At 41.6% G+C, this 22,799-nt stretch overlaps 1 protein-coding gene across 1 annotated transcript in view; it reads left to right on the plus strand.

Moving 5' to 3' along the window:
• Positions 1-22,799, plus strand: part of SNTG1 (syntrophin gamma 1) — a 709,360-nt gene that overhangs the window by 569,872 nt on the left and 116,689 nt on the right. Inside the window, exons 11-12 of the mRNA XM_089678410.1 lie at positions 734-836; positions 6,137-6,219. Coding sequence (XP_089534536.1) covers positions 734-836; positions 6,137-6,219 — 186 coding nt within the window. The remainder of the gene's footprint in view (positions 1-733; positions 837-6,136; positions 6,220-22,799) is intronic.

Raw genomic sequence — 22,799 nt, forward strand, 5'->3', positions numbered from 1 at the left:
GTCTGAAAATGAGTCACAGAAGTGCAAAACAAAGTGCTCCTGTGATCCATAGAAGTAGGGCAAAAAAGAGATTTAAAGTAAGTGGGTCTAAGGTATGTGATGCTGGTTCTATAGCACAATTCTGTTGTTGTGTTCATAGTGCCTATTGACACTTAAAAGCAATTTTAATTATCTCTGCTTCCTTCAGGTAGGATAAGTAGGTGGTCCGTGATCATTCAGCTGTGGACTCGGTAGTGATAGTGCACAGTATTGTACTGATTTGTTTGCACTGGTTTTCACTTTGTGATGTGGAGGAAAGTTCAAAACTAATCTTAGAAAGTATCATTTTACCAAAAGCGTAAGTGATGCTTAGAAGAGTCTTCCAGCAGAGGTAATGAGTCAGTCAACAGTAAGTAGATTCAGATGTGCTTGGGACAAACATAGATTTATACTCAGACAAAAAAACAAAACAAAACAGAAAAAAGCATATAAATATACTGCATATGAGGCAAACTCAATGGTTATTTTTCTGCCATTATTCTCTTTTTCTTTAATTAATGAGATATACAGACTATTTTCCAGAGCTCATCTGTTTGGATGTTTGACTGTATTATTGATGTTACTTATCCTCCTCAACGGTAAACATGTAAGAGTAATATAACTAGTGAACCATGTGATCTAGATAATGTAATAGACTGTGTCATTTGCAAGGAGCAGGAACATCAAAAAATATATACCCATTTTGTCTTCATAGGTGCAAGTCTTACGAAATGCCGGAGAAGAAGTTACATTAACTGTTTCATTTTTAAAAAGGGCGCCGGCTTTCCTTAAATTACCCCTGAACGAAGACTGTGCATGTAAGTGCTCTTAATGCTCTTGACATCTGACACCAATTAAGGCGATATATATATATATAAATACTTGTAACCTTTTCTGCATGTGAAAATGTTGCTCACATCAGGCTACATGATGGGAAAAATACAATGCATTTGTCAAAGACACTGAACACTTGACATATGCAGTGAGGGGATGATATGAGGTGAGTCAGAAAATTACAGAAGAAAGACATGAAGGAGGAAAATAATTACAGCAAGGAAAAGAAGAAGCACAGGGAATTTATAAAGAGGCCAGGAATTATAGTTAGATATATTTCTGAAAGGAGGGGGAGATACATGAGAGAAAAAGCAAGTGACACGATTCATACGGGAATGTTTATGAACCAGTGATGCATAATTGCATTTCTTTGTTGTTTATTGAGGGACGCAGAATCCAGAGACAGTTGGGTTATACTGACAACAACAGAAGGATTTGGACACTGGCAAGAAAAAAAATGATTATTATATAGGATTTTTTTTAGTGCCATCAGTTTGCACAGCTTTACAAAATGAAGGTAGACATTACAGTTACAATACAATTTGATACAAGAGGAAACAGAGGGCTCTGCTCGTTAGAGCTTACAATCTAGGAGGAACAAAAGGTAATAGCTGTGGGGGATGAGCTGATGGAAGAAATAAATGGCAGTTTGCTAGTTAGAAGCAGGATAGGCTTCTTTAAAGAAAGAGGTTTTTAGGGATCGTCTAAAGGTGGATAGATTAGGAGCAGGGGCGGACTGACAACTCATGGGGCCCCCGAGCAATAAGAGATAATGGGGGCCCCTGTGTCTCCACCTACACTAAAGCCAAAGCCACATCCACACAACACCCCACTTACATATTACAGCTCAGCTGCATATATAGGGCATTACAAATAATTTAAAAATAATAAAACAACGTTGTGGGATCCTCCCTCCATCCATACCAAGCCATTCGGATCTGGTATGGGTTTTGAGGGGAACACCCACACCAAAAAAAAAATTGCGTGGGGTCCCTCCCAAGATCCATACCAGACCCTTATCAAGCATGCAGCCCGACAGGTCAGGAAACTATACCAAGCCACATGCACTCAATATAGGGTTTTTTTTTTTATGGGGACAAGGGCCTCTTCCCCACAACCCTTGCCTGTGGTTGTGGGGGTCTGAGGGCAGAGGGATTATTGGCCCCCAGAACCTGCTCCCCCATGTGAATGAGTATGGGGTACATGGTACTGCTACCCATTCACAAACAAAAAGTGTAGTGTGTCGGCAATTCTTTCTTTTACATTCAGCTGTCAGTGGGGAACCCCGCTGACAGCTGAAACATTAACACATGGTTTTCACTACTAAAATACCGCATGACTTGATAAGATAACTCATGTGGCATTTTAGTAGCGTTTTTTGGTGAATTCAAACGTTTGTTTTTTTTTTAAATGCTATGTGGTATTCTACTGCATACTCAGATGTGGTAAGATACCGCTTAGTAAATTGTGCCCAGTGAGCCTCTCATTAGGCCCCCTACTGACCCTGGGCCCTTGGGCAATGCCCGAATGCCCTAATGGTCAGTCCACCCCTGATTAGGAGACAGCTGGACATATTGGGGTAGGGAGTTCCATAGGATGGGAGAAGCTTGGGAGAAGTCACCTGCCTGGTATAACCCCACCCTGCTGGACAGGATGAGAGAAGGGCTTGCCTGTAATGTGACCTTTGGGCCCTGGGCTCTGCTTGTGGTACTTTCCATATCTGTGTTTTGTGTGTATGTTAGCAGCAGAGTGTTTTCAGGTCTGGAGCCATGGCACAGCCTCTTGAGGGCACTCAAAATACAGTATATGTAAAAATTGCTAATGCCAGCTCAATTGGTAAGTGCTGCCATTGTAACTAAAAAAAATACATATGAATAAATAATAAAGTCAGATAAGGTCTGAGTGCAGGTTAATAACCCTGAAACTCAGATAGGGCTTGATAAGGTCTGAGTGCAAGTTAAACAGTGGTTTTCTTAATGACATGCATGGCTTTAACTACAGTATATCAAAAAGTCAATTTTGTTAGATTAATCGGAACATTAGAAACCAAGTGCCTTGGTCACATCGGTAAAAAACACACATTATAGTGCATGCCAAATTAAACATGGAACACAAAGACATCATATAATGAGTGCAGTGCAACACTCAGGCACATATTTTCAATCTGTATGTATTTATTATTTATTTCAGGTACTTACCGGTATATAGAGCTGTCAATTTACGCAGCGGTTTACATACATATATTGTACATTCACATCAGTCCCTAACCCTCAAGGGGTGTACAGTCTAAAGTCCCTAACTCACATTCATACATACACATACTAGGGCCAATTTAGACAGGAGCCAATTAACCTACCAGCATGTCTTTGGAGTGTGGAAGGAAACTGGAGTACCTGGAGGAAACCCACGCAAGCACAGGGAGAACATGCAAAGTCCAGGCAGGTGGTGGTGGTTTGGGATTTGAACCAGTGACCCTAGTACTGCCAGGCATGTATGGTATGCATACCAGATATTTATTCATAAAGTCAAAATCAATTATATAAGCTGGGTTTGCTGAGCATTCATTTCCTAAAAAAAGCTTGAGCCAAGATTTTTAAAAAGATTGAACCATTGATAAACCAATAGTCTATATATTGTGTTTAGCTGCCTATTATCAGGTAGCTGCTTCCATTCATAAGTAGGCCAGGGGCGGACTGACCATTCGAGCACTTGGGCACTGCCCGAGGGCCCAGGGTCAGTAGGGAGCCCCATGAAATGCCCCTGGTACCTTATATAGGCTTTTTTGGGTGTGCTTTGAGTGTGGGCAAGGAGACAGGGGCCCCATGATCCCCTATTGCCCAGGGGGCCCCCTGAGCTGTCAGTCTGCCCCTGAAGTAGGCTGTGTGGCACAAGCACCTTTAGCAACTATATTTATTAGTACTATTAGGCACTATCATTACCACCTTTTTTTCCATTTATCTACATGAAAATGGTTAAAACACTGAGGAACTGACTTGTACAGTGAGGAACAGAAGTATTTGAACACCCTGCGATTTTGCAAGTTATCCCACTTAGAAATCATGGAGGAGTCTGAAATTCACATTGTAGGTGCATTCCCACTCAGAGAGACAGAATTTAGAAACAAAGTTCAGGAAATCACATTGTATGATTTTTAAAGAATTTATTTGTCTTGCACTGCTGAACATAAGTATTTGAACATCTAAGAAACAGAAAGAATTCTGGCTCTCAAAGACCTGTTACTGTACCTTTAAAAAGTCCACCTCTACTCCACTCATTAATCTAACTTAGTAGCACCTGTCTGAGCTCTTTAAAGACACTTGTCCACCCCACAGTCAGTCAGACGCCAACTACTACCATGGGTAAGACCAAAGAGCTGTCAAAAGACACCAGAGACAAAATTGTGGACCTCCACAAGGCTGGAAAGGGCTACGGGGCAATTGCCAAGCAGCTTGGTGAAAATAGATCAACTGTTGGAGCAATTGTTAGAAAATGGAAGAGGCTAAAGACGACTGTCAGTCTCCCCTGGACTGGGGCTCCATGCAAGATCTCACCTTGTGGGGTATCACTGATGATAAGAAAGGTGAGGAATCAGCCCAGGACTACAAGGGAAGAGCTGGTCAATGACATGAAGAGAGCTGGGACCACAGTTTCAAAGGTTACTGTCGGTAGAACACTACGCCGTCATGGTTTCAAATCATGCATTGCACGGAAGGTTCCCCTGCTCAAGTCATCACATGTCCAGGCCCATCTGAAGTTTGCCAATAACCATCTGGATGATCCAGAGGAGGCATGGGAGAAAGTCATGTGGTCAGATGAGACCAAAGTAGAACTTTTTGGTCTAAATTTCACTCGTCGTGTTTGGAGGAAAAAGAAGGATGAGTTGCATCCCAAGAACACCATCCCTACTGTGAATCATGGGGGTGGTAATATCATGCTTTGGGGGTGCTTTTCTGCAAAGAGGACAGGTCGACTGCACTGTGTTAAGGAGAGGATGAATGGGGCCATTTATTGTGAGATTTTGAGCAACAACCTCCTTCCCTCAGTCAGAGCATTGAAGATGGGTTGTGGCTGGGTCTTCCAACATGACAACGACCCGAAGCACACAGCCAGGATAACCAAGGAGTGGCTCCGTAAGAAGCATATCAAGGTTCTGGAGTGGCCTAGACAGTCTCCAGACCTAAATCCAATAGAACATCTTTGGAGGGAGCTGAAACTCTGTGTTGTTCAGCGACAGCCCCGAAACCTAACAGATCTAGAGGAGATCTGTGTGTAGGAGTGGGCCAATATCCCTGTTGCAGTGTGTGCAAACCTGGTCAAGGACTACAGGAAACGTTTGACCTCTGTAATTGCAAACAAAGGCTTCTGTACCAAAATATTAACACTGATTTTCTCAGGTGTTCAAATGCTTATGTTCAGCAGTGCAAGACAAATAAATTCTTTAAAAATCATACAATGTGATTTCCTGAATTGTTTTTTTTAAATTCTGTCTCTCAGAGAGGGAATGCACCTACAATGTGAATTTCAGACCCATCCATGATTTCTAAGTGGGAGAACTTGCAAAATCGCAGGGTGTTCAAATACTTCTGTTCCTCACTGTATATGAATACAGAACCTGCTTGATACAAATAAAAGCCTATCAACATGGACCCTTACTTTTATCTCAAAGAGTTGAACAAATAAAACATATCATCGTTCAATGAAGAGTGATAATCCTTACAGTATATATCTAGCCAAAACATTTTTAAAGGTTGTGTTACATAGAGTATGGAAAAGGTGCCAAATTTTTATTTCTATCTACATCTCCATGACATTGTCACCAGAATAAAAAGTGATGGGGAATCCAACATTTTTTGGAGGGTATACAGTATATTCCAGTGGAGCACATATTATAGTGACCACTGCCTATCAGGAAATTTCCCTCACATTCTGTAGTGTCTCTTGGAAAAAAATACTTTTAGATATTGACCCACTTTAAATGTTAATTCTGAGCTAACCCTCAGCAGCCAATCAGAATGCACTTTGTACTGGCTGATTTCAGTGAATGAAAATAGAGATTCGCTATTTTTCCACATTGCATTATAAAAGTTAAACTTACAAACTGCTTGATGGAAACAGTCAAGAAGACTCCTTTAGAATGTAAAACATTTTCACTCTTTTATTTGAAAAAAAAAAAAATGTATGATTTGGGCTTTTTTAAATAAGCGAATAATGTGACTTTTAAATTGAAAGGCAAACAAAAGAGCAGAAATTAAAATAATAAATTAATATTCATATTTTTTAACAGGTGCGCCTAGTGACCAAAGCAGTGGTACATCATCCCCCCTGTGTGACAGTGGATTACATCTAAACTATCATCCAAATAATACGGTATGTCTTTTAATGTAGAAGATTTTTTTAATGCCCATAACATATCAATAAGGTCATACAATGAATATAATAAATACATACAAGTACAGCGCTTAAAAAGTTACAAATAATCATAAGAAAACAGTGAAAAATGTGTCAAAAAATAGTCCATCCAAATATAAAAGAAACCTCTCAGAAACTGTGATGAAACAAAAGAAAACCAAGGACAGTTGTCCTGTCACCGACCACTACTACAGAAGGCTTACCAGAAAGGCATGACCCCCTGTTAAGAGTGGTCAATCGCGCTTTGTTAAACAATCCAGAAAGCCAGTCACTGGAATCCTTCTCCAGATCAACAAAACAGCAGATAAGGATCTTCCAAACAATGGACCTTAATTAGGGTAGCTAAACCATTCAGGATGAGGCTTGGACTCGTAGTGGAAAACATGCAAAGAAAGAACGCTCCACATAGTATAATCCATAATTACAACATTTATTTAAAGTATGGTTGCACTCACATGTAAGCAAACATCATTAGGCATTGATTAGCAAAAAAATCCAAATTTTTCCATTTCCAAAATAGCCCCCAGCTGTTCGCGTATGAGCAGTAGCGTGTGAGCATGGCTCCACCCTACGCATTTCGTCACAGGTAACTTCATCAGGGTCACCAATGAATATAATAAATTGCATTTAAAAATGGGTAGAAATTCTTACAAGAATGTGTCCCTCCTCCTCTCCACCCTCCCACAATTTAACGTTGATACTACCATATTGGCTGCTTAAGGGCATGCATTGGATTGTGGGATGGTCACACATGTTGCAATCCTATTGTATAATCCTCTTCATGTTTACCAACAACTCTGTGGTGCAAGAACCAACTGATTGGATAGTAAATGGATTGTGTAGGGAATTTTTTAAGTGATTGTAAACCCTTGCCTTCTAAAACAGCCCATACAATTTAAAATAGAAATGAAGCAAAACATGTGGATAGATATTAAAAACCATTATAAATACCCTTTTCCCACTTTTTTATAAGTGATTGCTTGCCCTCCGTTCTCAGCTGCATAAGGAGCTGGGGGAGGGGAAACAGCATTACACTGATCTTACAAATGAAAATCTGTATGTTTGTTTGTGTGTGTGTGTGTGTGGGGGGGGGGGTCTAGGACAAGTCTGATCATTAGAAGAGAGCAGGCTGAAAGGCTGTGTGTGTGGGGAGGGGGGGGCGCTGTCAGGACAAGTCTGATCATTAGAGGGCAGGCTATATTCCCAGCACAGCTAGACATCTGACCACAGTGTGTTTTCCTGCCTGGTGTGGTCCGTTTATAATAGGAAAGCAGAGGGTCTGGCAGGAACACCAGGGACTTCAAAAGAAGAAAGCAGTACAGAGAGCACAAGATACTTTTTCATACAAGTACATGGTACAGAAGGCACATATCAAAAATATGAAATGTTGAGTTTACGTATTCTTTAATTCAAAAGGAGAGTTTAAAGCTCAAGCACATAAAATATCTGTCTTTTGTTTATGTTGTCATATACAGTATATTAAATATACTTATTTATTCATTTTCACAATTCCTTTTTTTTTGCTTTGTCTTTCTGGCCCAACCACTAGTGAGATGTGTATCTATTGCTCCAAGTAACATAACTGCAAATGCCAGACACATCATTTACTGCAGTGCCATTCATATAAGGCTGGGAGAAGCAGTACATGATTTTTATTATACACTAAGCCAGTTCACATGGTAACTGAATCAAAGAAAATTGTGAGTAGCACCTACCTATGTGCCAAATAATGGAAGGGCAGCCTGGGACAGCTTACTCCTTGCAACACACTGCACTCTTTCCTAAATGGATTGTAAACCCTCGCCATGTAAAACAACCCTTTCCCCTTTCAGTTTAAAGTAGAAATTAAAACAAAACATTTGTGCATAGATATAAAATATATTATAAATACCTTTTTTTTCCCTCTTTTTTATAAGTGATCACATTACCTCTAAGTTCCTTATGCAGCTGAGAACAGAGAGCTGGGAGGCGGAGAAGCAGCAACACACTGAGCTTCCCAGTGAATGGCTGTGCAAGGGGTCTATCAGCAGAAGTCTGATCATTGGAGGAGAGCAGTCTGAGTTCCAGCACCGCTAGAGAACTGACCCTGCTGTGCTCTCATAGCTAGTATGGTCAATTTTTACTAGGAAAACAGAGGGTTTGGAAAGAGCACCAGGGATTTCACACACAAGAAGCAATACAAAGAGAACAGGAAAGTTTTGCATACATGGTACAGCAGGCACATATCAGGAATACTGATGTCAGGGAACTCTTAGCAGTGGGGAAGTGTGTCTGCATTTGAGGTATGGCTTTTATTGCTAGCTCTGATGAGGATGGCACATGCAGGATAGTTGTAGGGGACTTTACAACTATACTTTAGCCTCATCTTTCATCCCATTAAACACCCTACCTATCCAAATTTTACATTTACATATTGATCGCACTTAATATCCCTGACATGCAAGATCCCTCATACTGCCTCGTAGAATGTGTGATGAAGATATCCGAGGAGGCAGTTTGTGGGATCTTGTGCATGTACAGAAATACTGCAGGGGCTCCCTGGGAGACCTCACCTGGGCAAAGATTGAAAAAAACAAATCAGGTATGTACTTTCTTAAAAACAAACAGTTTTTATAAGCAAGGCAGAGGAGGCAGGAGAGGAGTTGAAGATATGCTTTCAGCTCAGACCGGTAAAGTGGACATATCATCTGCACAATGCCATTGGAGCTTTTGGGGAAGATATATGTCCCCTGCAGTGATGTTCTACATAGGTAACAGAGCAAGCTACAGAAGCAAGAATCTGACAACTCACTTTGTTTTCTTTCCATATCTTTTTCTCTAATGCTTGTCCTTTCTCAGAACACTAGTTGCTCTTACAACTAACTTTCTCATAACCTAACCTCGTAGAGCTTCCATGGTAACATTCAGCAAGTATGGTGGTACCCAGTGGCATTGCTATGGGTGTGGGGACCACCCCCGGGTGACACTCACCAGAGGGGTGGCACCAGAGCTGCATTACCATAAGTGTGCGCTGCCTGCTACTGGGGCCCCAGAGGAGGTAGGAGCCTTGACACTTTTTATAGCTTACAGTCGATACACATCCACCACCTCCTGCGCTCCGGGGCTCAGATCAGAGGAAGGTCAATCCAATAAAATGGTAATGTTCATCCAATACTGATCAAAGGTTGTGCAGCTCTAACATGAAGCTGGGGACGCTTGATATAGACTGTAGTACAGAACAAAAGAAAAGAGCGCACCAACCTAGTACATTACCTCAGTAAACCGTTCATGAATTTATTGATAAATTATACTCACAAGAGTAGCAGTAAAAAAGGTATATAACATCCACAACCAACACAGGGTTAAAAGACACGTGCGAGTTCCATCCAGAAAGGAGATAAACTCTTGGTCAAACTGACGTGTTTCGAAAGGGGGTCCCTTCTTCCTCAGAGCTTAAAAGGTCTACAAATGCGAACCTGGATTACTGATAAAAAATATTCTATTTTAGTTCAGTTCCTATGCACAGGAAGCATTCTGCCACTATATGATGTGTTTCTGTCAATTTTGCAGAAAAAAAAAAGAGAGAAACACTGACACATAGTGGCAGAATGCCTCCTGTGAATAGGAACTGAACTAAAATAGAATATTTTTATCAGTAATCCAGGTCCTCATTTGCAGACCTTTTAAGCTCTGAGGAAGAAGGGACCCCCCTTCGAAACGTGCCAGTTTGACCAAGAGTTTATCTCCCTTCCGGATGGAACTCACACGTGTCTTTTAACCCTGTGTTGGTTGTGGATGTTATATGCCTTTTTTACTGCTACTCTTGTGAGTATAATTTATCAATAAATTCATGAACTGTTTACTGAGGTAATGCGCAAGGTTGGTGCGCTCTTTTCTTTTGTTCTCTACTACTTTTTATAGCTTATCAGAGGTGCAGGTGACAAACGCAGCAGGTTCCGTATCTCTGCTCTGTCTTGCTCCAACGGCTTCATTCATTTTTAAGGGCAGATAGCAGGATTCTGTCTGAGACCAGGAAAGTTAAAGCGGCGCTCCACCCAAAAGGGGAAGTTCCGCTTTAAGGATCAGTCCCCCACTCCCGGTTAAGGATTGGCACCTTTGGGGAGCACGGGGGGGGGCAGGTACCTGAAATTGACAGGCACCTGCTCCCACCTCCGCTGTGATTGCCTAGGCGATTGGAAGCGGAAGTTGTCCTCCCCCTTCCCTCCCCGTAGTCTTCTGGGACACGTGACAGGTCCCAGAAAACTATAGAACCATTCACAAATACTTGGGCATGCGCAGTGAGCACCTGGCTGTGAAGCCGCAAGCTGTCACAGCAGGGTGCCCACACTGAAGATGCTGGCGTCGGGAACACAGGGTGGCTGGTGAAACTGGCTGTGGTGGGAAACTGACACAGTGAGGTCGAGAGACAGGAAAGTGTCCATTTATTAACCACTTTCCTGCTGCCCTATAGCAGATATACTGCTAAAGGGAGGCAGGGGTGCGCAAAACCATGTATATATACATGACTTTGCATTTCCGGGTAGGGCGCACGCAAGCCACACGCTCGCCCTTCCCGCGCTGCCATTCACGGCCACGGCTGTCAATCAACGGGTTCTGGCTCGTGATTACTCATTGGCACTCAGTGATTACCAAGCATCTCCAATAGGGAGGAGGACCGTTTTGTTTACAAACAGTCCTCCTCCCTGTCAGCTCGGGCACACTGCTCTGGATGGCTGTGCTATGTACAGTCATCCAGAGCAGTGTGATTACAGTGAAACACATCCCCCCACATCCCCCAGTAAAACACTCCCTTCGCACAGTTAACCCTTTGATCGATGCATATGTTAACCCCTTCCTGCCCAGTGCCATTAGTACAGTGTCAGTGCTTTTTTTTTTAGCACTGATCACTGTGTTTGTGTCACTAGGGATGTCAGTGACACCAAGTCAGTTCCCCCCAGTGTCAGAATGTCCACCGCAGTCCCGCTATAAGTCGCTGATTGCCGCCATTACTAGAAAAAAAAACCTCCAGTATCTATATCGCCATTTGTAAACACTATGACTTTCACGTAAACCAATTAATTTACACGTATTGGGATTTTTTTTTTAGCAAAGACATGTAGCAGAATACATTTTGGCCTAAATTTTTGACTAAATTTGATTGTTTGCATTTTTTTACTGGACATGTTTAATAGCAAAAAGTCCAAAATATTGTTTTCTTCTCAAAATTGTCTTATTTTATTTTTTATAGCTCAAAAAAAAAACACAGGCGATAAATTACCATCGAAAGAAAGCTCAATTCATGGGAAAAAAGGACGTAAATTTCATGTGGGTGCAGCTTTGCATGACTTGTCAATTAAAGTAATACAGCGCCGTAATGCAAAAATGGCCTGGTCAGGAAGGGAGGTAAATCCTCAGGAGGGCAAGTGGCAAAAAGTCAGCAGCTACAGTTTATGTAGCTGCTAACTTTTATTTATTTATTTTTTCACTGGAACTCCACTTTAACTTCCTCGGGAGTCGGGCTGCGAGTGCTAAGTATCCCTTTCTGTCACTACTACTCTCCCAGTCCCTCCCTCACTCTACCACCTATCCAATCCCCCACTTCGCCTCCCATTTGTGTCCGCCCAACCCCACCCACACTCCAACCCCCTGTGTGAGATGGGGAAACAGCTCTCATTGTTTGAACACTGTTTGTGTGCAGTAAATTATTGTGTGGAGTAAATTAAATGTTTGGGAATGACATTCTGCGGTTTAGCCACAAGATGCCACTGTTTTCCTAACACAGCCTCAGACTGCATAGATATTTCTATATTCATGAAGAGGTGGGGTTTTCACACAGAGTTTACAGAACAGGAAGGAGAGAGACAGCAGCCATGTTTAGACGATGGTGAATGCAGGAGCCGTGTGAACAGAGAATCTGATGGCGTCCAGGTGTGAGAACATCCATCAGTAACCAGAGCTGCAGCTAAGTGAAGCTGATCATGTCCAAGACCCTGATCCTGTTCAGAGAAAGGAAGATTGCTGCCAAGAATTCTGATGAGAGAAGAGGAACAAAGCAACATAAATATACTGCATGCTTGTTGGAGAGACATTTGTTCTGTTCAGAGTCACCAGTGGATGTAAAGCAGACCCGGGTCGGTAAGATCGTGCACGCACCTCATTTCAGTGTTGGCTCCTAGAGACTGAGTCCACGTCTATAGTTAGTTAGTTAGGGTCTCTGTTTGAGTCAGGCCACAAGTGTCATTACTGATCATTGGAAGGGCTCCATAACTTAAAGTGACATTTCACATTGGAGAGCTGATAACATCCCACAAACTCAAGCCAGACTGGCGTTTTGCTCAGAAGGAATACTCAGGCACGTGCTACAGCACCAGTTATGGGAGGGGGAATACTGTAGATTTGTGTAAGATTGTAAGCTGTTGTGCTGCACCGCAGGCTAGCCCATACCGTATACCCATTCACTGATTCCTGCTCTTTAGGGTAATAACGGGTAAGGTGTGGCAGCTTAGTTGTGCCCGCCAGTAGGTAAATTACTACACCTTCTGCCTTCATCCATCAGGAGGCACCGTGCTGTGCAGCACAAGGGTCTCAGCCTTTGGGCTGGGTGTATGTAAATTTATTGTATGTTCTCAGCATTTGTGGTTGTGTTTATATGCCACATCTAAGTAAAATTCTGTTGTGGCAAAAGCTGCTGTTGGGGTTGCTTTCCTCATTCGTGACTTCACTGTATCCTGGGGATCCCACCCCGGTACACGGCTTACACCTGTATGCAATGCCTGCAGTGTGCTGTGAAAGGGGTTCTGTGAGCAGCTGAGCAGGAGATCTGAAACAATGGCTGCTATAGCTGCCTAAGCTGCCCAGTGGGAACCAGTCTGAGAGGAGGGAGGCACAATTGGTGAGTGAGTCTTTGGGACACAGAACAAGCCCCCTGTCACCCCCATAACCACCTTTTGCTCTGCCCCCTCTTCCCCCCTTCTCCCTCCCTCTCTCCTTTCACTCTCCCCTTCTCACCCCCCCCCCCCACGCACACACTCTCCTCTTTTCCTTTCACCCCTCTTTTTCTCCACTCTCTCTCTCTCTCCTCCCTCTCTCATCCCTTTTCCCTCTTTCTTCCCCGAGTCTCAAATTTCCTCTCCCTCTCTTTCTCCCTCCATTCTCCCCACCCCTCTCTCTCTCCCCCCCCTCTCTTAATCCCCCCCTCCGTTTATCCCCCTTTCTCTCTCCACCTTCCCTTCTTCTTTCTCCTCACACTCTCCTCCCTCTCTTCCTCCCTTTCACCTTCCTGTCTCCCCACTTTAGCCCCCTTTCTTTAGCCTCAATTTTTTCTGCCCCTCTATCTTTCTCCAATCTTTCTCTTTTTCTCCTCTCTATCTCTCCCCCCCCCCCGGTCCCCTCACAGTCTCTCCCTTTTGTTCTGTCTTTTTTTTCTTCCTTTTTCTCACCCTCCTCACTCCCCTCATTTGCCCCCATTTTTTGTCCATCCTCTCTGTCCTTCTCCCATTATATTTCCCCCCCCCTTTTTTCACTCTCCCCCTCCTCTCTCTTTTCTCTCTTTCTCCCCTCTCTTCCCGGCATTTCCTCCCCTCTCTTCCCCCCCTTTTCTTTTTCTCCTGTACTCTATCTCTTTCTTCTCTCTCTCTCTCACCTCACTTTCTCTATCTTTTGCCTCCCTCTCCCTCCACCAACTCTTTTTTCCCCTTTCTTTGTCCGATATGTCTCTTCTCATTATATACAGACCAGTTTGCACCCTGATAACACCATACTGTACAACAGGTCTTGAAATTTGAACTCGCCTGCTCGCCAATGGCGAGTGGAAATTATGGTGGGGCGAGTGTGTCCCCAGGGCCGTCTTGCTGAGCAGGCTCGGATCTGTCACTCACACTGGGAGCCGTCAGACTGCTCAATAGCTGAGCGCAGTGAAAGCAAAGGAAGGAGTGTGTGCTGTGCTCTGTCTCCCCCTAGAGTGCAGTACCCGGCTCTGTGAGTGAATAATGAAGTACTGCAACTTTTTATAGGGCTGGCTGTGTGTGTGTGTGTGTGTGTGTGTGTGTGTGTGTGTGTATTTGTATGTGTGTGTGTATTTGTATGTACATGTATATGTGGGTGTGTGTCTGTGTATGTATGTACTTGTGTCTGTGTGTATGTACATGTGTGTATCTGCACATGTGTCTGCGTGTATGTACATGTGTGTGTGTGTGTGTGTGTGTACATGTGTGCATGCATGTACGTACATGTGTCTGTGTATGTATGTACATGTGTCTGTGTGTATGTACATGTATGTGTGTATACATCTGTCTGTGTGTGTGTAAATGTGTCTGTGTATGTATGTACATGTGTCTGTGTGTATGTACATGTGTCTGTGTGTATGTACATGTGTCTGTGCATATGTACATGTGTCTGTGCGTGTGTATTTCTGTGTATGTACATGTGTCTGTGTGTATGCACGTGTATGTGTGTCTGTACGTGTCTGCGTGTGTATACATGTGTCTGTATGTGTGTACATGTGTCTCTGTGCGTGTGTGTACATGTTTCTTTGTGTGTATGTGTGTGTGTGTGTATGTACATGTCTGTGTGTGTGTGTGTGTGTGTGTACAGGTGTCTCTGTTTGTGTGTGTGTGTATGTACATGTGTCTGTATGTAAACCTACATGTATGGGTGGTTTGGTCAGGTTCAGGATTATGTGGTTATTATGGATGGTAGAGTATGGGGCATTGAGGTACTGCTGGGTTGGATAGTAGGTAGGATATGCTTAATAGAGTTGTATGCGGTGCATGGTATAAGTATAATGGAGTGTTTAGGGGGACATTGGAGGCCCTGATGTAATGGGGGGGGGGGGACTCTGGGGACCCTGATGTAATGTGGGTAACATTTAACAGTGTCATTTCATTAAATAATTTACAAGGGCGTGTTTAGGGGTGAATTAGGGGTGTAGCAGGGATGGTAGGGGTTGGGTGAAGCAAGTAACTCTAAAGGCCTGGCTAGTAGCTCAGGACTTGAAATTTTAAGCCCTGCTTTACAATATATACAGACCAGTGTATATAATGTACAGTACAGTGTCAGGGTACAGACTGGTCTGTATATAATGTACAGTACAGTCTCAGGGTACAGACTGGTCTGTATATAATGTACAGTACAGGGTCAGGGTACAGACTGGTTTGTATATAATGTACAGTACAGTGTTAGGGTACAGACTGGTTTGTATATAATGTACAGTATGGTGTCATCAGGGTACAGACTGGTCTGTATATAATGTACAGTGCCAGGGTACAAACTGGGTTGTATATAATGTACAGTATGGTGTCATCAGGGTACAGACCGGTCTGTATACAGTGTCAGGGTACACACCAGTCTGTATATAATGTACAGTACAGTGTCAGGGTACAGACCGGTCTGTATATAATGTACAGTACAGTGTCAGGATACAGACTAGTTTGTAATGTATAGTATGGTGCCATCAGGGTACAGACTGGTCTGTATATAATGTACAGTACAGTGTCAGGGTACAGACTGGCCTGTATATAATGTAGAGTATAGTGTCAGGGTACAGACCGGCCTTTATATAATGTAGAGTATAGTGTCAGGGTACAGACTGGTCTGTATATAATGTACAGTTTGGTGTCATCAGGGTACAGACTGGTTTGTATTTAATGTACAGTACAGTGTCAGGGTACAGACTGGTCTGTATATAATGTACAGTACAGTGTCAGGGTACAGACTGGTTTGTATATAATGTACAGTACAGTGTTAGGGTACAGACTGGTCTGTATATAATGTGCAGTACAGTGTTAGGGTACAGACTGGTTTGTATATAATGTACAGTGTCAGGGTACAGACTGGTCTGTATATAGTGTACAGTACAGTGTCAGGGTACAGACTGGTCTGTATATAATGTACAGTACAGTGTCAGGGTACAGACTGGTCTGTATATAATGTAGAGTATAGTGTCAGTGTACAGACCGGTCTGTATATAATGTACAGTTTGGTATCATCAGGGTACAGACTGGTTTGTATTTAATGTACAGTACAGTGTCAGGGTACAGACTGGTCTGTATATAATGTACAGTTTGGTGTCATCAGGGTACAGACCGGTCTGTATATAATGTACAGTACAGTGTCAGGGTACAGACCGGCCTGTATATAATGTACAGTACAGTGTCAGGGTACAGACTGGTCTGTATATAATGTACAGTTTGGTGTCATCAGGGTACAGACCGGTCTGTATATAATGTACAGTATGGTATTATGGTACAGACTGGTCTGTACATACTATATATTATATACAGACTAATCTGTACTCTGAAACTGTACTGTACATTGTATACAGACCAGTGTATATAACATTCAGTATGGTGTTGGGGGGGGGGGTGACACTATGTTTTACAGCACCAGGTGACACCAACTGTAGTGACCCCACTGGTGGCACCAGACCTTGAGCACGTGCTTTGCACATCTCCATTACAAAGTGGTAAAAGCATTAGTGTGGAGAGTTGATTCCCCTCCCTCCTCCTTCACAGTTTTGTGTTTACTGCCAGTTTGTATATGTAGGTACTTGAAATATTGATGACACATTTTCTTCAGGTCTACGTTTTGGTTTTTATTTTCAGTAAACCCAATGCCACTGCAGTCTTTGTACCTGTCAACACTAAAACATTTCTTTGTGAATGTTTTGTCAATGAGTAATTGAAAGCCTTGACTAAGGAATGCTTGGGGTGGGCACCTGACACATCCATGTCTCTAAAGTATGTATCTGTTGCTGTGGAAACACAGTGGCAAATTTGCATTGAAGATTTATTTTTCTTAAGATATAATGCTATTTTTCATTATAATGCATATTTGTGTTTAACACAAACAGCTCCTTCTACATTGTGTGTGTGTTTTATGCCACTTTTATATCGTTTTTTCACCCTTCACACCTGTCTGTGTTAAAAATAGCATAGTAATTTAATGTGTATTTGAAAGATTATCCTTGGAAAGACTTTCTACGACTGCATCCTTTTTAAATTATCTGATTTTAAACAGTTAGAGAGGATCTACTGCATGTGCAAAATAATATACGCAAAATACTGTAAATAGAACCCCCCTCCCCAAACAAATAGCTTTATTACCTGTTGATCCTGTCAGTAGATTCCCTATTTTTCACTTCCTCTTTTCACAGACCTAGATGTCCAGCAACAGTTGTAATTAAGTGGCTGGGACAAACCATGTAACACTGCCAGGGGTGCTTACAATGATCAGCTTTTATTCATATGGTTTAAACCTTTTTCATGATCTTTTCAGCCTCATATTGCCACCTACAGGAGCAAACCAACTGTAGGCCAACCCAGCAATTAACCCCTTCACTACGCATGCCTAAGTTTTTGCTAGTGTTTTAGGAGGATCATTCGTCCTTCAGTTCTGCTGTATAAAGACTAACCTGTGAATTTCTAGAAAATATCTTTTCTCTTAAGTTGATCTCAAAACCATAAAATTTTCTATCTTTCCAGTGCACCAAGGTTTTGTGAGATTTTCTACAGGACCCTGCCATTTACACTACCTTGGGTGTTCGTCAAGTTGCTGGCTCAAGTGTTAGCTCTGTTGCACTCTTGCAGCATCCCCATTATAGGATACTTAGATGATTTTGTGTTAAGGAATGAGCCAATGAGAGCTTTTTCAGGCAATATATCCCTGATTGTCCACACATTGCAGAAATGTGGGTGGATCATAAAAACCTTGCTGGAACTGGCTTATCATTTGGAGTATCTGGGTCTAGTCATGTACACATCATAGTCAAAAGTGTCCCTTCCCCAGGAGAAGCTTCAGATTGTCTTGCTCCATGATCAGAAGTATCAGTCCTAAAGTCATCTGACTCTCTGCTTTTGTATGAGATTCTTAGTACTGGTCTTAGCATACATGAAGGTAAACCTTTAGGCTTTAGAATCACTTTAATATATTCCCTGCATTAAAGTAAAAAATATCCCACTAGTTGTATCACCTCGCTATATACTTATCTAAATCCACCACTGTGCCCATCTGCAGAAGCACTGGTCTCTCTCTTTCTTTCCTCATAGGCTCACAGACAGCAGTGGGAGCCATTATAACCTGCTGCTGACAATCAAATCCTGTGAGGAGGGAGTGGGGGGCAGAGCCGAGCCACACTGTGTGTTGCAAAGGACATACACAGCCCAGCTAGGGAGTCAGCCTGCAGTTGTGCCACCATTGGAAGCTGCTTCCAATGGTGGCACACAGAAAAGAGTCAAGAGCACCGGCATTGGGCCCCGAAAGAGGACCATTGCACAGAGAAGGTAAGTATACCATGTTTATTATTTTAATTAAAAAAATATCCTTTACAATTTCTTTATGAAGGTTGGTGTAATGGTAGTGTTTGCATTGCAAGATCTTATGGTATGTGTAAATCATGGCATTTTAATATTTGTATGTAAATAAAAGCTTTTCATTAAGAGCACAGCTTGCATACAGTACATATTGTTAGAGTGTTTATTGAGACATATGCTTTGCAATTTCTATAAGGTCCTTAAACGTTCTAGAGGCAGGTTAGTGTCTTTTGATTATAATGAGCAAACTACTCACAGGGATAAGCTGAGGCCAGTTAGGTGTAAACATTTACCCCATATAGGGTGTTTGGCATGGACAAAAATGACAACTTCCTGATGTTAATGGTTTCTAAGAAAGCAGTGGTTGCCTGCACCTGCCACATCCTTACCACCCACTGACATCACATGGTCCTATTTGCTTACATGTTCAGGAATCCCTGACCGTAAAAGCAAGGGGATAGGGGTAGGGCGTGACATCAATGTCTAAATATTATCATGTGACCATATTTGGGGCAATGAAGTCACTACTATCCTTGCCCCTCAGGGAGCTGTCATTTGGTGAGTGCCTGTCATTGTGTTCTTTCAGCAAATGTCATACATTGTAACTGATGATAATCTACATCACTGGATGATGTGAATGACAATTGATATACATTGCGGGACATTTTTGGTAAAAACTGAGTGTTTTTACTTACTGTTCACTTTTTTCCTGTGAATAAGTAGGGGTACTAAATACTCCTTACACAATCACATGGGGAAATGGTATCTGGGTTATCCCTTATTGTTGAAGAAGACATTACCAATAAGCCTCCTATCCACAGAACCCCATAACCCCCGAGCCAGGGTTGTGGGGACAAGTTTTTTTTCCAGGTGATTGCCCACTTTGCAAGTAATTTCCCAGCATGCTCGAATTATAGGTCTGAATGTATGGATTTTGAAGGCACACACTTTTTTGTTGTTTTGCATACGGTTCCTCCTTAAAAATATGAAGGGTTTTCTGTTTGTCATTCTTTCTGTAGGATGTACTACTGCAAAAGTGACATTTACAAAGAAAACAACAAATTTTAAATTAGTGATGAATTACATTTCACTGCTTGGTTTTTTATTTGGTTAAAAATAGCATTGGAACTGCCTCAAAGGTCCCCTAAAATACTTACCAGACCCTTAAGGGTAGCTGTAATTTTCTGGCATTTAAGCAAAGTTTTTTATTTGAAAATGTTACAGTTCACATCACAGAAATGCAGTCAGGATACATTTCTGCATGTGCATTTGTGATGCAATTTGGATGCATTCCATTGAGTTTTTTATGCTTTTTTTCAATGCACTCCAGTGGGCTTTCCATTCATGAACAGCTTGCTTACTGTTGTGATCTTTGATTGGCCCACAGCAATCACATGGTACCTGGCTACCTGAACCATGCGATTAGCTGTAGCCATTCACAGATCACAATCATAAACAAGCTGTTCATATATAGGAAACCCATTCATGACCACTAAAACTATTGCTTATACAGTGATCATCATTGTCTAAGCAATAACAGTGCAAAAAAAAAACTGATCACCCCAAAAATAGTACACTATGGTGACACTGAGCTACTCTAATGACAGGATGTAAAAAAAAATCTGTAAAAATGACATACTGTCATCAGTGTTTATCCCCGATCACCATCACACAAAGCAAATGATGATGCTCTACTGCACTGGTGACGGTATGTGTAAAAAAAGGAAAAAAAAACATTTGTTTCCATTTTCCAAAAAATTGTGACAACAGGCTTCAAAAAGCTTGTCATGCCTCTTACTAGATACCTCAGACTGTCTATTTTCCAAAAAGGGGTGATTTGGGGGGTATCTGTACTATTCTGGCATTTTAGGGCCTCAAGAGATTAGATAAGTAGTCAGTACATTGGGACTGATCATTTTTTAACTTCCACACAAATCAATTAATATATGTTTATTGGGATTTTTTTTTACCAAAAACATGTAACAGAATACATTTTGGAGTAAATTTGTAAAGAAATTGGATTTTTGAATTGTTTTCATTGATATATTTAATAACAGAAAGTAGAAAATAACTTGTTTTTTTTCAGAATTTTCCTCTTTTTTTGTTTGTATCAGAAAATAAAAAACTCAGCGGTGATCTAATACCACCAAAAGAAAGCTCTGTGTGAAAAAAAATTATAGAAAGTTAATTTGGGTAGTGTTGCATGACCACACAATTTCCAGTTAATGTAGCGTTGTGCTGAATACCAAAAAATGCCCTGGTCATGAAGGGGGTAAAACCTCCTGGAGTGCAAGTGGTTAAATGGGACATTGGTAATGTTTCACTTAAAACATTTTAAAATCATTGCTCCCAGATGAACTGAATTAAAAAAAAAAATTGCATCAGTACATATTCCCTAAGGTCAGTGTCTAACCCACCATGCTATTTGTTTGGCAATCCATAGCCTAATAGCCAAGAAAATTGTTAATGTTTTTAAAGATTTGGCTTCCATTTATTTCAATGGCGTTTGAATTTAGCATCCAAACTTATCTAATGTTCGCCGAACCCTGCTTGAATTGAACCCAAGTATATTCAGTTCATCCTTTCTCACAATCAGCTAACTCCTCAGAGGTGTTCTAGGCCATAGTCATAAAGTTTTACAATCATTCTAAAGTTGTAATTTATGTTTTGTTTTGCTTTTTTGTTTGCCTAACCGCTTAAAGACCACCCTATAGCAGATATACTGCTACAGGGCGGCACATGTGCGCAAAATCACCTATATATATGTGATATTGCATTTTCGGGTAGGGGGTGCATGTGTGCCCTACCCGCACCGCCATTTGCGGCCGCAGATGTCAATCACCGGGTTCAGGCCAATAATTACCCACTGACGCCCGGTGATTACTGACAATCACCCACAGGGAGGAAGATTTTTTGTTTACAAATGGTCTTCCTCCCTGTCAGCTTGAGCGCACTGCCCGATCAGTGTGCTTACAGTAAAGCACACACCCCCTCCCCCTAGTAAAACACTCTCAGCACATAGTTAACCCTTTGATCGTCCCTCACATTAACCCCTTCCTGCCCAGTGTCATTAGTACAGTGTCAGTGCTTTTTTTTTAGCACTGATCACTGTATTGGTGTCACTGGGGTTGTCGGCCAAGTTAGTTAGTTCAACCCAGTGTCAGAATGTCTACCGCAGTCCCGCTAAAAGTTGCTGATCGCCGCCATTACTAGTAGAAAAAAAAATCCCAGTATCTACCACCATTTGTAAACACTATAACTTTCATGTCAACCAATTAATTTACACGTATTGGGATTTTGTTTTAGCAAAGACATGTTGCAGAATACATTTTGGCCTAAATTTATGACAAAACTTTATTTTTTAAATTTTATTACGGGACATGTTTAATAACAAAAAGTCCAAAATATTGTTTTTTTTTCTCAAAATTGTCGGCTTTTTTTTGCTTATAGAGCAAAAAATTAAAAATGCACAGGCGATCAAATACCACCGAAAGAAAGCTCAATTTGTCGAAAAAAAGGACATAAAATTAATTTGGGTGCAGCGTTGCATGACTGCACAATTTTCAGTTAAAGTAATGTAGCAACGTGGCAAGTTATGACAATTAAATCTGCCCATATCTAATCAGTTTTTTTAATAAACAATTTATTTTTATGGAGTTTTAAGGGTTTTTTCTTTAAAGGGATGGTAAAGTATTTTGGTCAAAACAAGTGTCTTTGCAAATAGGGCACTGGTATTTTTTAATAGAGTTAGCTCCGGCAGCAGCTTGTCAACAGAAAAGCAGCCATAATAGATGCAAGATATTCTTTTCTTTAGAAATATTCTTTTTTAAATCACTCAGTAGGCACATTTCTGTATTTGACAGCAGTTTGACACACAACTGCCTAATCTTTGGGGTGTGACACCCTTTACCAACAAGTCAAATATGCCTTTTTACTATAACTTATATGCATCGTCATTAGGATGGGGGTCCTATTCCTAATCCTTTTGGTCATAAAATGATGAATATAACAATATCCCTGGAGCCTTTTAACTTACCTCTGTGAGTCTTCCCATCCTGAAGAAGTATGGTAGTGATAACTTTATTGTGCTCAAGTTCAGTGCCATCATTTTCCTCCATGTCCAGAACATGTAAATGTTACAGAAATTATAGAGTGTGGGGGCTCTGAGCGTATGTGCTATAAGGTTATCTTTACTGTCAAGCTAGTGTGTTCACACCACCTCAAAATTACTGGACATCTTCAAACTAGTCC

Source organism: Staurois parvus, unplaced genomic scaffold, assembly GCF_062004578.1.
Source record: "Staurois parvus isolate SC_StPar_1 unplaced genomic scaffold, SC_StPar_1.0 ptg000205l, whole genome shotgun sequence".
NCBI lineage: Eukaryota > Metazoa > Chordata > Amphibia > Anura > Ranidae > Staurois > Staurois parvus.